The sequence below is a fragment of the Notechis scutatus genome, chromosome 2 (genome assembly GCF_049901735.1).
Source record: "Notechis scutatus isolate UNSWTSFEM ecotype Mainland chromosome 2, rNotScu1.2, whole genome shotgun sequence".
NCBI lineage: Eukaryota > Metazoa > Chordata > Lepidosauria > Squamata > Elapidae > Notechis > Notechis scutatus.
In genome coordinates this window covers 132,545,687-132,562,570 of record NC_142010.1, presented here as the reverse complement: position 1 = coordinate 132,562,570, position 16,884 = coordinate 132,545,687, and the positions used below count along the sequence as shown (strand labels likewise).

General features: G+C 48.9%; 2 protein-coding genes across 2 annotated transcripts; both read left to right on the top strand.

The window, feature by feature from the left end:
• LOC113427884 (gamma-aminobutyric acid receptor-associated protein) lies at positions 1–3,900 on the top strand. The gene is given in 5 exon segments (XM_026690426.2): positions 1–283; positions 405–483; positions 689–766; positions 769–806; positions 3,279–3,900. Coding segments are annotated over 5 exon segments (351 nt in total). The 5' UTR covers positions 1–193; the 3' UTR covers positions 3,345–3,900.
• Positions 3,901–6,208: 2,308 nt separating this feature from the next.
• Positions 6,209–16,884, top strand: LOC113427885 (PHD finger protein 23-like). Its single transcript, XM_087956226.1, is given in 5 exon segments — positions 6,209–6,469; positions 6,939–7,031; positions 10,267–10,963; positions 15,937–16,074; positions 16,077–16,884. Coding segments are annotated over 5 exon segments (1,422 nt in total). The 5' UTR covers positions 6,209–6,223; the 3' UTR covers positions 16,325–16,884.

Below are 16,884 nucleotides of genomic sequence, written 5' to 3'. Positions count from 1 at the left end.
GACCACGAAAACAGCCGGCGGCGCCCGTTGGAGGCCCGAGAACTGTTCGGTGGGCGTGGCCGCGCCTCGCCGGGACTCCTTTCTCCCTTCCCCTCAGATCGGTGCGCCCCGTCGGTCTACCGCGCATGCGCGTTGCTTGGGTGAAGGGGGACCTCTGTCCGCCGTGTTGCTTCCTCCGTCCGTTGCCGCCGTCATGAAGTTCGTCTACAAGGAGGAGCACCCTTTCGAGAAGCGCCGCTCCGAGGGGGAGAAGATCCGGAAGAAGTACCCTGACAGGGTCCCGGTCAGTCTCTAGAGAGACGTCCACTCACTCCTCCGGACTTCTCTTCCGAGGGTGTCCGAACTTTTCCGGACTGGGCTTCCTTCCCCTTTCCTCACTCTCCCGCCTTTTTTTTCCTCGTCAGGTTATCGTGGAAAAAGCCCCCAAGGCCCGAATAGGGGACCTGGATAAGAAGAAGTACCTGGTGCCCTCCGACCTCACAGGTGAGAGACCCGGACAGGTGAGGGGGAGAAGAGAGGCTCATTGACGGGAGGGGAGGGAGAGGGGGAGTGGGCGAGCTTATTCAAGGGGGTTTGCCCCCCAGGCCATGGGGGACCTTCCCCCCTTTTTAAGGGTCTCTCCCCCACCCGGTTTTGTGGCGCTCCCTCCTGTGTGACTTGGCTCTCCTCTTGGTGCCCTTTCCCCCAGTGGGCCAGTTTTACTTCCTCATCCGGAAAAGAATCCACCTGCGGGCCGAGGACGCCCTTTTCTTCTTCGTCAACAATGTCATCCCCCCACCAGTGCCACCATGGGGCAGCTCTATCAGGTGGGTCTTCCCCTCCTTCCCCAACTGCCTTTTCTAGAAAGAGAGAGACTGAGAAAGAGAGAAAGGGGAGGGGGGTAAGAGAAAGAGGAGAGAGGGAGGGAGAAAGGAGAGGAGAAAGAGGAGAGAGGAGAGGTTAGAGAAAAAGAGGAGGAGAAAGAAGGAGAAAGGAGAGGTAGAGAGGAGGAGAAGGGAGAGAAAGGAAAGGGAGAGAGGAGAAAGAGAGGGAGAGAAAAAGAGGCTGAGAGGGGGAGGGAGAGAGAGGAGGAGATTGATTTAGCCTCAAATACAGTGCTCAAAAAAATAAACTGAACACATCCTAGATCTGAATGAATGAAATATTCTTATTAAATACTTTGTTCATTACATAGTTGAATGTGCCGACAACAAAATCACACAAAAATTATCAACTGAAATCAAATTTAGCAACCCATGGAGGTCTGGATTTGGAGTTACACTCAAAATTAAAGTGGGAAAAAAAAAAACCTACAGGCTGATCCAACGTTGATGTAATGTCCTTAAAACAAGTCAAAATGAGGCTCAGTGGTGTGTGTGTGGCCTCCACGTGCCTATATGACCTCCCTACAACGCCTGGGCATGCTCCTGATGAGATGGCAGATAGTCTCCTGAGGGATCTCCTCCCACACCTGGACTAAAGCATCTGCCAACTCCCAGACAGTCTGTGGTGCAACGTGGCATTGGTGGATGGCGTGAGACATGATGTTCCAGATGTGCTCAATTGGATTCAAGTCTGGGGAATGGGCGGGCCAGTCCATAGCATCAGTGCCTTCGTCTTGCAGGAACTGCTGACACACTCCAGCCACATGAGGTCTAGCATTGTCATGCATTAGGAGGAACCCAGGGCCAACCGCACCAGCATATGGTCTCACAAGGGGTCTGAGGTCTCATCTCAGTACCTAATGGCAGTCAGGCTACCTCTGGCAAGCACATGGAGGGCTGTACGGCCCCCTAAAGAAATGCCACCCCACACCATTACTGACCCACTGTCAAACTGGTCATGCTGGAGGATGTTGCAGGCAGCAGAACATTCTCCATGGCATCTCCAGACCTTGTCACGTGCTCAGTGTGAACCTGCTTTCATCTGTGAAGAGCACAGGGCGCCAGTGGCGAATTTGCCAATCTTGGTGTTCTCTGGCAAATGCCAAACATCCTGCACGGTGTTGGGCTGTAAGCACAACCCCCACCTGTGGACGTCGGGCCCTCATAGAGTCTGTTTCTGACAGTTTGAGCAGCCACATGCACATTTGTGGCCCGCTGGAGGTCATTTTGCAGGGCTGTGGCAGTGCTCCTCCTGTCCCTCCTTGCACAAAGGTGGAGGTAGGGTTGTTGCTGGGTTGTTGCCCTCCTACGGCTTCCTCCACATCTCCCGATGTACTGGCCTGTCTCCTGGTAGCGTCTCCATGCTCTGGACACTACACTGACAGACACAGCAAACCTTGCCACAGCTCGCATTGATGTGCCATCCTGGATGAGCTGCACTACCTGAGCCACTTGCGTGGGTTGTAGACTCCGTCTCATACCACTAGAGTGACAGCACCGCCAGCATTCAAGTGACCAAACCATCAGCCAGAAAGCATAGGAACTGAGAAGTGGTCTGTGGTCACCACCTGCAGAACCACTCCTTTATTGGGGATGTCTTGCTAACTGCCTCTGCTTTCCACCTCTTGTCTATTCCATTTGCACAACAGCATGTGAAATTGATTGTCAATGTTGCTACCTAAGTGGACAGTTTGATTTCACAGAAGTGTGATTGACTTGGAGTTACATTGTGTTGTTTAAGTGTTCCCTTTATTTTTTTGAATAGTGTAGTTTGTCAACCTCAGTAAACAAATTGGCAAATGGTACAAAGGCAAAAAAAAATAAATCCTGGAGAAAATGAAAGCTTGGAAGGAGCCCCAACCTCTTAGCCGGGTCAAGTTCCCATCCTCCCTCAATCTTCCTGCTAAAAATTATCGACCAAGTATTTTCAAAATGGCAGAGTAATCTTGGTGTACTTCCAAAACTAATTACTATTTAATATTAGGAATAATAACACAAGTGCAGCCAATAAAAAGGTAGCAAAAACATAAAAGGGGGAAATAATAACCCTTATTGTGATATTTTACTGTTTCCTGCTATTTTTGACTAGCTAGGTTGCGTCAATTTCCCAATAAAATCCAACTCTGGGTGGGAGAAGGGTTGATGGGAGCTGTAGTCTTTGGGACTGAGGTAGGGCAGCAGGTGTATTTGTTGAGGGGGTGGGTTTCTGGGGAAGGGGCTTAAGACCATCTCTCAACCCTGCTAGTCACACAGGTGATTTATTTGGGGGCTGAGGGGGCATATTTGTCTTCCTCAAGATAAGGCAGTGTGTAAATTTTACAAATCTTATTATAGTTGGGTGGCTTGATCTGAGATCTTTCTCCCCTCCCCTTAAAAGTGCTTTGATCTAACAGCATCTCCCCCTCCCCATTTCAGGAACATCACGAGGATTTCTTCCTTTATATCGCCTACAGCGATGAGAGCGTTTATGGCAGCATATAAGACCCCCAAAGTCCACCAGCTGCCGCTGAGGGGCATCTTGCCCTGAAGGGACCTGCACTTTCTATTGTTACTTGTTAATTTTATGTTAAAAAAGGTGTTTTTCTTTTTTTGCTCCAGGAAAATGGAGTTATTTTTCTCTTTTTTTCCCCCCTCCCCACCCTTTAATTTCTGGCTATGAATCTTTAACTCTCTTCCTCTTTTAACTCCTTCCCTCCTTTTCTTTTGGTTTTCTTTTTGAGGTGGTTGTGGCTAAAATTAAATACCTCCCCCCTTGCATTGTCCCCTCTGTGCTTGATTGCTTTCTTTTCTCCTTTTTTTCCCTCTGTTTGAAAAAGGTCATCTGGAATATCTCTCCAAAAGCCACAAAGAAAACAAAAAAACCACCCCTCCCTGTTTTCATTTTTTTCTGATTTTTTTTCCTTTGCCACGTGTCCCGAGTTTTGCTTTTCATCCGGGAGGTGCGTTCACCTGGCAAGACTTCTGTAACCAGAGTTTTCGGAGATGGGAAATGAATGCTAATTAAAACAAAACAAAACAAAAGGTATATAAAGGAGAACGTGTGGGACTCTGGAGAATTATTTTATTGTCAAGGTTTTTAATACGGCAGGGACATTGCAACAATCTGGGACAGGAGTTGAATAAGGGAGAAAGGGAATGGAAAGAATGCCCTGTCCAGTGTATCTCAACCCATTGGAATTCCTCCCACATTCTGTTCCAGCCCTAGAAGGGGATTTGGTGGTGGTGGTGGGTCAAGCCTTAAGAACCTTCCAGAAATCAGGAGGTGCCTGATCAGTTTGTGAGTGGCTGCTTTCAATAAAGGAAAAAAGTGGGAGTTCAGTGCAAAACCAGGTTCCCTCTCGAGCTGTGCCTGAGCAAAGAGGGTGAAAGCCAACCAGCAGAAGAAAGGAGAAGAAAGGAGTCAGAAGGTTGCTTTTAGCAGTGCCCCAAGGCTACGTGGTTTGATTGGCAGGTGAAGGGCACTCCCCTCCCAGGACTTGCATTGGGCTGCTCAAAGTGGCGACTTGTGGTCTTCCAACTCTTGGCCTGCTTACTCTCTTGTGATCCCTTCCTCTGTGATCTCGCCACTCTGGGAAGCTATGAAGAGGGGGTGGGGGGGAGAAACAGGCAGCTCTGAAAGGGGAATTCTGGGAGTTGGAAGTCCCACAAGTCTTGGAAGGTGCCAAGTCAGGAGACCCCCCTCCTACTCCAGGACAAGGAACCCGAAATTGCCTGTCTTAGCAAGTTTCATCTGCCCCCCCATCCTCTGTTTCTGATCTTTTGTGCCGTCCTAGTCTGGCTCTTGTGACTATTCTCTCAGTAACAAACCTCATCACTTTCAAGAAGAGATTGAACTGCCACCTGTCAGAAATGGGGTCTTCCGCTCCAGCAGAGGGGGGTTGGACTGGATGACCTCCAAGGGTGCCTTCCAACTCGGTGGTTATTCTGTTACTCAGAAATTGTGGGAGCTTCATCCCTGGAGGCTTTCAAGAAGACTTGGATTGCCATCTGTCAGAAATGGTGTACCCTCCTGCTTTGGTAGGGGGGTTGGACTAGACCTCCAAGGGCTCTTCCAACTCTGATGATCTGCTACCTGTTAAACCTCAACCCAGCCAATCGGGCAAAGACCGACAATTATCCAGCTAGCCAAACAAAAGAAAGAAAAAGGTAAAATAAAAAGACTTAAAAGTCTTTTTTAAAAAGCTGCTGCAGAGCCAGTGGCTGCATTCACACGACGACAGGCATGTCCGGGATTTTGTTGTTGTTTCCCCTCCGCTCGCCCTACAGTCGTCTCGCCCAGAACCTCCCTGTAAAGGCAGCTCCTGAGCATGTCAAGAAAGCCGCTTGCCACGCGCGCAGGGGAGGGGGGGTTTCCCCTGTCTCGCGTGGCTTCTCGCCTTGGGGACTACAGCCCCCGTGATCCTCTCTCTCCCGCGCGCCTTTTTCCCCCCGCCCTCCCCGCGCCTTGCCTACGGGCCGAAAAGGCCGAGACTATATTACCCGTCGTGCCTCGCGGGGAGGAGGAGGGAAAAGAATGGTGAGTTTTTTCTTTCTTTGTAACGGAACCACGCAAGCGCGGCGCGCACGGCCTGCCTGGATCCGTAGTGGCGGCCGGACCCCATTGCGGCTGGCGAGACTCCACCTCCCGAGATGCACCGCGGTGGGGCATGATCCGAGCCGAGGGAGGGCGGCCGCTCCGAGCTTGCGGGCGGGAGGGAGGAGGAGGAGGAGGGCGGCGGCGGCGGCGGCTTGGCGAGTCCCGGGGCCGGCCATGGCGGAGCCGAGCCCCGAAGGTAGGGAGAGGCCAGCCAGTCTGAGGGGCGGGAAACGAAAGGGGGCTGCTTTGGGGCGCGGGGAAGACCCCCTCTCCGGTATGGGGGCACCAGAGGGAGGGGGGCGGCTGAGGAGGAAACCGACTGGGGGAATTGGGGAGGGGGAGGTCGGAGAAGCCGCCACTCCCCGGGGTGAGGGGGTTGGGGGCTTTGTAGAGCGCCCTAAAAGAAGCCCCTTCCCCTCTTTGAACCTTTCGGGAGGTTGGGGGTCTCTTCCAGCCTCCCCCCACGCGGCTGGAAGGGGGAAGTTGGGGAGGAGAAGCCGCTTCTCACCGGGCTGGGGGCTTTCTAGAGCGCCTTAAGGGAAGCCCCTCTCCTCTTTAAACCTGGGGGTTTGAGGGGGTCTCCCCACAGCGGGTTGAAGGGGGAAGGAGGAACCGCTTCTCACCGGGTTGGAGTGGGGCTTTCTAGAGCTTCCTCCCCTCTTTAAACCTGTGGGGGCGGCTTTGGGTGGGTGGGGGTCTCCTGCCAGCTCCCCTCCTCTGGAAGGGCGAAGGGCTGGGGAAATGGGGGAAGGGGGAAAGGAGGGGTCAGTAGCCCCTCCCCGCAATGCTAGGGTTGGCTTCTCCTTGGGGTGCATGTGTTTTTTGGGGGAGGTCTCCTCCTCAGCTTTGTGCTGTGCTCTTTCTCTTCGTTCCTTCCTCGGGGTGGGGTGCAGTGCATTGGAGGGGCAGTCGAGAGAGGCCTCTCCTTCCAACCTCACCCCCTCTCAATATAACCCTCTTTTTTGTTCTGTCTTCCCCACCCCTTTTTTTTTTCTCCAGATCCCCTCTGAGCCTCAAAGCCGAGACACAGGTAAAGGGGGAGACGTGGGAAAGGGGGAGAAAGGAAAAAAGTTTTGGGGTGGGGAGGGGGTTCCCTTCCTCATGGGTGTGGAGGGGGGTTCTCTGCTCTCAGGGTGTTGTTGGAAGGTGGGGGCTTCTTCCTCCCTCCCTTCTCTCCCCTCCCTCCCTCCCTTCTCTCCCCCTCCAAACTTACAAGATAGCAGCATGTGCTCCAGGTGGGAAGCAACCCTCCGTCTCTCTACCCACCCTACCTGCCTATTTTTGGGGGGGTTGGATGGAAGGAGCACATGGGGAAAAAAGGGGGCTTTCCAAGCAGTGCATGCATGCCCCCTCCCTTCTTTGGAGACCCCATCCCCGGAAAGAGCAAGGCAGGTGGGGGAGGGGGAGGAATGGGAGGAGGGGTGCCTCCTTTTGCATGCAAGTCCTCGTTTAACATCCTTTTCCTCGTGTTTCCCCCAACAAAATATTTTCCTTACCAGCCTCAAGAAAAGCGGCAACGCACCATCGAGGACTTCAACAAATTTTGCAGCTTTGTCCTGGCTTATGCCGGCTACATCCCCTCCTCCACAGAGGTAATTGTGTGTGTGTGGGGGGGGTGTAGTTTCTTATTTTTGGGAGGGAGGGGTCTGAAAGAGATTGCCCCTTCTTCTAAATCACATCTGCATGCGATTGAAGTCTGCATGCATGGCAAAGCAAGCAATCTGCTTCCTACTTGGGTTAAATAGATATCCCCCCCCCCAAAAAAAAACATGGGGAGGAGGAGGGTGGGATAAAATGGGTGGGGGTCCTGAGCCCCCCCTTTTTTGCATTGGAAGCCCCTCTGCCCCAGGGAAGGGCTCTTTCCCTTCTCCCCTTCTTTCCCATGCTGCTTTTTTGGAAAGCTTCCCCATCAGGAACTGCAACTCCCAGCCTCCTCAGAAGCCATTTCAGGGCGGAGGCGGCCATGCAGTGCATGCTGGGAAATGTAGGCAGTCTCCAAGCCCTCCCCCTTTGCCCAAAAGCCAGCCTGGGCAGGCTTGGGCAGGGCTTTGAAAGCACCCAGTTGCATCTTGGGAAGGGTAGTTCTTGCTCTTCCCCACCCCCCAGCTGAGCTGGGCATTACAGCTGGTGTGGAAGCTGTATTGGGATTATTAGCGGCTTGTTTGCCCCCCCACAACCTTAGATGTTGCTAAGCTGGCTTGTTTCCCAGAACGTAGCTTAAACCTGTGTCTTCCATGGAGCAAATGGCAAGCAACTCCTTGGTTACTTCTGGTTGGTTTAATCCCAGTTAAATATTGGGGAGTTCAATACTCACCTGAGCTGGCAAATTGGGGCTGCCAATAAACCTTAGATACATTGGGAGGTTTTTTTTTTTAAGCCGTGGTTTGTGGGCTGCTGGCTTCGAAATCTTGGTAATCCAGATGTTATCAAAATTTACTGGAAACGGGGAAAAGTTTATTCTAGGTATGGTCCCTTTAAGATGGGTGGAGTTCAACTCCCAGAATTCCCTATTCAACCATGCTTGTTATTTTCCCCCTCCAACTCCCTAGAGTGGAAAGATTGCAGAGGAAGGGATGACTAGAGTAAGCAGGCATAGAGAGTTGAAGTCTTAGCAAAACTGGCTTGGGGGAATTCTGGGAGTTGAAGTCCAGCAGTCTTAAAGGGGCCATGTTTGGAAATGCCTGCTTTTGTGTTGTTTTGTTTCTGTCATTAGTAGGAAACCATATAAGGACTTTAAAAGGGATGCGAAAATTAGTGCCAACGAATTAGCGGGACCCAGGAGGGGAATAACGTAGGATTGTCTTTGCAAAGCTAGCTGCTTCTGCGCCCGTTTTTAGAAGTCCTAATCACAGTTCACCTTGCTGAAATGAAATAACTTGTGCAATTGCAGAGCGTCAACAGTCGTGATGCAAGAGAAGCGAAAGGGAAGCCCAACAAAATTTGCGGGGAGGTTCCCCAGAGACATTTCATTGGAAGGGGTCACGGGAGAAAGTGGAAGAGTTGTGGAGGGAGGACCAAACTATTGTACGAAATCATAGAATGTAAATTGGAAACAAAAACCCTCTCAGAATCAATGCATGAAGGGGCTGTATTTTTTTTTTCCAAATTTTGTTCTATTGTACTTTACTAATTGATTTGATATTTTTTTTGTTTTTATTTTTTGTTTTTGTTTTTGTTTTAAATATGGTTTTACATTGTGTAAGCTGCCTCAAGTTGCCAAGGGCGAATAGGTGGCAATATAAAATAAATATAGTCTGGCGGGGGGGGGGATAAAATCTGGATTCAGGAGCTTCAAGAACAAATTAAAGACGTCAAGACCTTCTCCAAGGTGATTAGTGCTTTATAAATAGTAAGGCATACGGCACATGGCTAAAAGGAGCATATAATACTATGGCATGCATAGGATGGAAGGATGCTATTGGTTTTGCAAGTGGGGAGGAATTGAAGTTATATGAGTTGCAGGTTGAGTTTTGAAATAACATTGCTTCTCCAGATCCTATGTATTAATATCTTTTAACAACCCCATAATCCCTTGTGGGGTGGAATCTGGGCAACTGAATGGAGCTAGCATAGTGTTTACTGGCCGGATGCCCTTCCTATTACCAGGGTGGAGTTACATTTGGCAGATATATCCTCATCGTGCCCAAAGAGAGAGAGAGAAATATCAGCCTCTACCTGGGATAGAACTCGCAGCCTCCTGATTGAGAGGCGAGAGCTCCACCTCTAGGCCACTGCACCACTCCGGTTTTATGTGTTAATATCTAGGCCATTTATCCGAGCAGGACCCAAATTGACCCCAAGATTTCTGCAGTTGTTCAGGGAGCATTGACCCCATTTTATGACCTAGTCGTTAAGCAAGTCACAGCAATTGTTAAGTTAGTGGCACGGCTATAAAGAGACGCAAAAGGGGGATCATGTGACCCTGGGATGTTGTGACCGTCATAAATAGGAGTTGGTTGCCAAATGGTTGAATTTTGAACCCATGACAATGGGGATACTGTAGCGGTTGTAAGTGTGAAAAACAGTCCTAAGTCCCTTTTTTTTTTTTTTTCAGCGTGTTGTAACTTTAGTTGTTAAAGTGACTGTTATAAGTAGATGTGGCATGCCCCTGTCGGAATCAGACTGAGGCGGAAGCAGCTGACGGAGTGGGAGTCGGTCGGCTTTGGAAGTAACTGGGGAAGGGCACAGGTTGGCTGGGCAGAGCAGGGGAGAGGTAGAACAAGGGAAAGGGCATTCAGAGGAAGACCCAGGCCCAAACCCCTCTTCATCCTAGGGCATGCAGGGAGGAACGGAGAAGGGAGCAACGTGGGTTGGGTAGCTTACGGGGGAGGAAAGGGCCCTGATTCCCTTCATTAATAAAAAGGCAACCTGTGTGCAGCAAGTTGTTGGAAGCTAATCGTGAATTATCTGTGTTCCTGGCGTCTTCCCAACTGAGTTTTGCCTGGCTTTCAAGTCTGAAAGTCCTTCTGACCTGTCAAACTAACTACTTTAGTTTGGTTTTTTTGGATCTTAAGTTACAGTTCATGTTGACCATGTTTTGGACTGAATTTTCTGCAGTCAAAGGCTGTTCCTGGGAGAGTTTTTTCTCTAGCCAAAAGGTAACCTGGGCATTGGGGGCAAAGTTGCAGATAATAAAGGGACTCCTACTGATTATCTGACTGGGTTACCTTTGTGCCACGCCTCTCTGGGTCATCACACGAGGACAGCCTGTCCTGCCATCAAAACCTATTTGTGTTGGGACAAGATCTTTGCTTTCCCGGAATCTGGACTCGGGCGTTAATCCGGGGTTGGAATTAGGGCTAATCTTGTCTTTTGTCTTCCCGGCAGGAGAATGACTGGACGCCGTCTGGCTCCAACTCCCCGCTGTGTCCGGAGAGCGTAGTGGACAGCGACAGCTGGGAATCCACGCGGTCGGACCTGCACACCATCGAGACCTTCGTCAAGAAGGCCAAGTCATCGAAGAAGAAAGCCTCCTTCCGGCGCTTGAAATCCGACAGCTCCTTGCTGGAGAAGATGAAGCTGAAGGACTCCCTGTTTGACTTCGACCCGGTGGGGAAGCAGCCGCCCTCGCTCGCAGGGCCCAAAGTCCCCGCTGATAAGAAGGACAAGCGGAACCGGAAGGCTGCCTTGGAAGCTGTGGCTGCCATGCGCAACCGGAGCGAGGCGCTGGGCGAGAAGCGCTCACGCATCAAAAAGAGCAAGAAGCGGAAGTTGAAACACCCAGAGCGAGGTGAGAAGCCGAAGCACAAAATCTCCGTGAGCGAGACGGACTCGGAAGAGGAGGAGGAGGAAGAGGAGGAGGACGGAGCGGGCCCTCTGCGGCCAAGCGGGGAGGGGGCGGGGCCGGCCACGGCACGGGTCTCATTCCAGGCGCCGCCAGAGCTGCTGGCCACCAATTTCCCCATTAAGCTGGAGGACACAGAAGGGAAGGAGGGCATCAGCACAGAGACCAGCCAGGACGGGGAAGGGAGCTCCAGCGAAGGCGAGATGAGGGTCATGGATGAGGACATCATGGTGGAATCAGGTGAGATGACACACACAAACACACACACACACTGCCTGGGGGTTCGGATTCGTCAGTCGGGAATTCGCCTTTCTGTGTCGTCCTCTCTCTCACCTTGGTGGAACGATCATTTTTGAGTTTAGTTTTTTAGGGACCAGGTTAGAACCTGGGAGTTGGTGAGTTCTAGTCCTGCCTTAGGCATGAAAGCCAGCTGGGTAACTTTGGCACAGTCACCAAGACACAGTTCTGATTCCACTTTAGGCATGAAAACCACCTGGGTGACTTTGGGCCAATCACCAGGAGGCTGGGAGTTCTAGTCCTGCTTTGGTCACGAAAGCCAATCTCTTTCTCTCTGACCAACCCAGGGTTGTTGTGGTGGAAAGAATAGGAGGAGGAGGAGGAAGGCTTAAGTATATTTGCCACCTTAAATCATTCATATAAAGGAATAACATTCTAATGGATAGTTTATGGGTGCATAAGTGAACTATCTTCAGCTGTGTGAGTTTCAGTATGCCTAGATTCATATGGGCTGAATGAGAGATGGAAGATCCCAGATGGTTTCAATCTAAGATTTCTTTAAACTGGGTTAGTGTCCCAGCCTCCTGCGGACAAGAAAAGGGACCCCAGGTTGAACAATCCCCCATTAGGGAGTAGCCAAGTCTTGTTTCCTGCCTGGAAGCCTATTCCAGATCCACATGCCTAATGCTGCGATATTTTGAATTTTTTGAGTCTTTTTTTTTTCTTTAAATTTTGGTTCCCTTATCCCTCAAAGGTAGATCTTGTGGATCTACAACTCCCATGTTGGCTGGCTCAGGAATTCTGGGAGTTGGAAGTCCACAAGTCACGAAGGGGCCATGTTTCCTCACCTCTACCTTGCCCCTTCCAAGATCTGAACAACATTTATTTACTTAATTGTTAAAAATTTATATATTCTTTCAGAGTATCAAGCCCCTCTGGGTGGCTTACAGTGATTTTTCTGACTATTCTTGTCAGATTTGTGGGAGGTTTTGAATCAATTATGGCCCAATTCCATGTCAGTTCCTTACCACCCGCCTATCTCTCAACATAATCCTTCCAAAATTGTGTAGATGTGTACTTTGTTGAACCCTCAGACAGGAATAAGGTGTTCAATCCGACACCTCCTCTTTGGCATCTTCAGTGCATGTACAGATTACCAGGGTCGGAAGGGAGCTTGTAGGTCATCTAGTCCAAACCCCCTGCCCAAGCAGGAGACCTTGCACCATTTCTGACAAATGGCAGTCCAATCTCTTCTTGAAAGCCTCCAGGGATGAAGCTCCCACAACTTCTGAAGGCAACTTCTGTTCCATTGAATATAGAATGCCAGAGTTGGAAGGGACCTTATAGGTCATCCAGTCCAACCCCCCTCCTCCCAAGCGGGAGACCCTACCCCATTTCTGACAGAAGGCAGTCCAGTCTCTTCTTGAAAGCCTCCAGGGATGAAGCTCCCATATCCTCCATCAACAAGATCCATCATTAACAGATTATAACAGGTTAACAGGGTTCGAAGGGACCTTGGAGGTCATCTACTCCAACCCCCCACCCAGGCAGGAGACCCTATTGCACCATTTCTGACAAATGGCAGTCCAGCCTCTTCTTGAAAGTCCCAAGTGATGGGGGCCACACCTGTGCGATAACCCTCCCATGTTTTTGACTGGATCAACGTTTCCCCCAGGTCTGCACTGCCTAATGGTCACAGAGTTTGCAAAGATACATGTTGCTGGTCCAGAAACTTGGGTTCGATTCTCCGTGAATGAGGACTGATCCTGATTAAAAGGATCTTAGCCTAGATATGCAACTTTGGGTTTGCAAATTGTGCAAACAAACCCCCTTTAGGCTAGATTCACAGAGTTGGGAAGGGACCTTATAGGTCATCTAATCCAACCCTCCCCCCACCCAAGCAGGAGACCCTACTACACCATTTCTGACAGATGGACAGTCCAGTCTCTTCTTGAAAGCCTCCAGGGATGAAGCTCCCACAACCTCCATCAATGAGATCCATCATTAATATATTAACAGAGTTGGAAGGGACCTTGTAGGTCATCTAGTCCAAACCCCCCCGCCCCCACCCAAGCAGGAGACCCTACACCATATTTCTGACAAATGGCAGTCCAGCCTCTTCTTGAAACAGCTTCCACGTATCTGTTTTGAAACTTGGAGAGACTTAAAACTTAAGGACCAAAAGCCATTAAGTAGACCGTTTCATGTCCTGCTGTTGAATTTTCAGGACCGCAGGCCGTCATCTTCCTTACGACCACCATTTCTGTTTACTAAGCAAGACTAATCGTTAGGGGAATTTTGCCCCATTTTACAACCTTTCTTGCCACAGTCGTTCGACGAATGACCACAGTTGTTAAATCACCGACACTGTTTTTAAGTGAATCTGACTTCACTTGTCAGAAGGTCGCAAAAGGGGAATCACACTGCAACAGCCATAAGTACATGCCAGTTGCCAAGCCTCTCAATTTTGATCACGTGACTCTGATTATCTGTTATCTGAGGTCTTCTAGGGTTGCCCTTTGCCATTTCTTAAATGAATTTTTATTTTATTTTATATTTACAATAATTCCATCTTTCATTTCAAACCGTGTGTCGACTGGGTACCTATGTCTTGTGCTAACCATTAGAATTAATACTTATCAATATAACAATAATCCCATTTTCTTATAACTGTTTAGTATATTTTTTTAACAATCTTATTTATATATTCATCTACTCCATTTTAATTTGTTTTACTTCCCAACCATTGATAAAAATAAGTCCCATACCATATATAATATTCCATTTCTTCTTTTTCTTTAGTTACCAAAGTTAACCTATTCATCTCTGTGTCAGGTTTCCAAGCGATGACATCCATTTCAAAAAGAAAAGAGTAAAGTCCCATCTTCCAAAGCAAATTTATTTTATTTAGGGAAGCATCAACTTGGCAAGTCTGTTGTAATTCCAGATCTGACACAAACCCGCAATTATACCACATAATATTGGAAGTTAGAAACAGCCCCCCAAAAGTCACATTCCCCAATAGAAGTAAATCAACGTTGCCTGATGTCATCCATCTCCACCTCCAAGTCTCAGCAGGGTCAGCTTTCATTCCCACGGAAAGGAGAACCACCTAGCCTAAACAACTCTATCTCCACTCCTCCCACCTAAGGAATGTGGCAAGCCCAAAACCCTTCCCCCCACCCCATAACCAGCAAAGAGAAAGAAAGAAAAGGAATATATAAAAAGGCTAAATAAAAGGGCTACGCATAGGTCAATTTCGGGCTTGACACTGCACACTGAAATATTTTCTCGATTACTTTTCCCTCTCTTAGTATCTTATCACTTTTCCAATTCTGAGCAAATAACAATTCTTTGAAATACCATTTTCACAAAAATGGCAGTCCAGTCCCTGAGCGCAGGTTGCCCAGGCAGATAACACATTTTCTGAAATGTCTCTGTGCTTCATAGAATTAGAATTAGAATAGAATAAGAACAGAAATAAAAATAGAATAAAAATGGGAAGGGAAGAGAAGAGAAGAGAATAATGGAATGAAAGAATGGAATAGAATAAAGAATGAAATAGAATAGAAATAAGAATAGAAAATAATAGAAGAGAACAGAAACGAGAAGAGAATGGAAGTAAGAATAGAATGGAAATTAGAATAGAAAAAAGAATAGAATAGAAAAATAGAACAGAACAGAACAGAATAGAATAGAACTCTTTATTGGCCAAACAAGGAATTTGTCTTTGGTCCAAATACTCTCAGTATACATAAAAGAAAAGATACATTCAAGAGTCCCGAATCATCAGGTCCAACACTTAATAATAGTCATAGAGTACAATAAGCAATCAAATCATACCAGGAAACTGTCAATATAAATTGTAAGGATACAAGCGACAAAGTTACAGTAATACATGTTATGTCTCACCTGTGCCAACGAAGTGAGAAGTCCAAGTTTCCAAAGGAATATACACAAGCAGACAAGACCAGTAATGACAGGGTTAAATTCCTTTGGCCAGGCAAGTTCTTGGCAGTCCCACACAAGCTGTCTGCCAAGTCCGATAATAAAGCAAGAACATAAATCACAGGCTATCGCCACACACACAGAATCCATCGGAGCTGCTCTCACAAATTAACACGTCCAGAACAAACTCTCAGAGCAAACACACCCACTTTTATTTTCTGGGGCATGTCAGTCCCTCAGCTCAGTCTCTAATTCGTCCTTTCCTTTTACGTTGCAACTTACACTTTTGCTTGCACCGTGTTGCCTCGCATCAAGCCAGCATTCCTCGGCTTGATCCTCAGTCAGAGGTTCTGATACATTCTCCTGATTATCTGCTGACACCTGAGGCACAATCGGGGGAAGATCCTGCCGAGGAGGAAAGCCCTGGGGAGGAAGGCAATTCCAAATCCTCTAACAAAGCAGGCTCAAACCTCAGAGCCAAATCCTCCTCTTCCCCATTTACCAAGTCCTCGACCTCTGACAAAGCAGGCTCAAACCTCCGAGCCACAACAAATACAGTCCCAAGTGGGAGGAGATGGGTGAAAGGAAGGATGGGAGGATTAATAGTAATAGTAATGCAGACTTAGTAAATAGATTGACAAGTGTTGAGGGAATTATTTGTTTAGCAGAGTGACGGCGTTTTTGAAAAAACTGTGCTTGTGTCTAGTTCTGGTGTGCAGTGCCCTACACTGTCGTTTTGAGGGTAAGAGTTGAAACAGTTTATGTCCGGGATGTAAGGGGTCTGTAAATATTTTCACAGCCCTCTTTTTGACTCGTGCAGTATACAGGTCCTCGATGGAAGGCAGGTTGGTAGCCATTATTTTTCCTGCAGTCCTAATTACTCTCTGGAGTCTGTGTCTGTCCTGTTGGGTTGCAGAACGAAACCAGACAGCGATAGAGGTGCAGATGACGGACTCAATCGTTCCTCTGTAATTCTTCTGGGGGGGAGGCTGCCTTTTTCAATGTCCCCTTTTTTGCTTCTTCTCCAGGCGACGACTCGTGGGACCTCATCACCTGCTACTGCCAGAAGCCCTTCGCTGGGCGGCCCATGATCGAATGCAACCAGTGCGGCACCTGGATCCACCTCTCCTGCGCCAAGATCAAGAAGACCAATGTCCCTGACATTTTCTTTGCCAGAAATGCAAAGAAAGCTCGCGGAAGCAGGTGCTGCCAGCCCTCAGTTCCCCACGGTACTCAGCGCAACGGCCCCCTGGTGTCGCGGGCAGGCGGGGGAGCCCTAGCACAGGAGTGGGGGTGACCTGCAGCTCTCGGTTGGGCTTTCGTCCCACAGAGGAGGGGAAAACAAATAAAAACCAGACTCTGGACAGGGAGCAGAGAGAAAAAGAGGGGGCTGCTCTGGATTGGGATCCCCTTTGAACACGCGGGGGGAACGCGGTGGTCCAGTGGAAGTGGCAACAGCAATGAATCCAGCGCTTGGTTGATCCTGGCTAGGCTGCAGTGGGCCCTCCTGGCCTTAAACCCCAGCCCAGCCCTCTCTCCTGCTCAGGGGGCTCGGGTGGGCGGGAGGGTCCTCTGTCCACTCTTGGGCCTCCAGGGGAGAGGGGGAAGGTGTAACATATGGAGTCTTTTGGTTTCCTTTTGAATCCTCCTCTTCTGCTTGTCCTGCTCCACCACCTTCTTCTTTGTAAATAGAAGACAAAAAGAGTTCGTTTGTTTTTCCGTTCCTTTTCCTGGTTTCTTTACACGCACCCAGGTAGGTTTCTTGGGTGGGAAGGTTTTAAAACACCCCCCGTTTGTGCTCCTGATTTTTTTTTTGTGGACTCAGGTTTGAAACCTCGGTTGATTTTTTTTTTGTGTTGGGGGGGGATCTGAGAAGGCCAAAGGGGGTAACCCCCCTTTTTTGTTTTAATATTTGCAGAGGTGCACATGGCAGTTTTCGACTGTAAATAAAGAGATATAAACCTTTTCACAGTTTC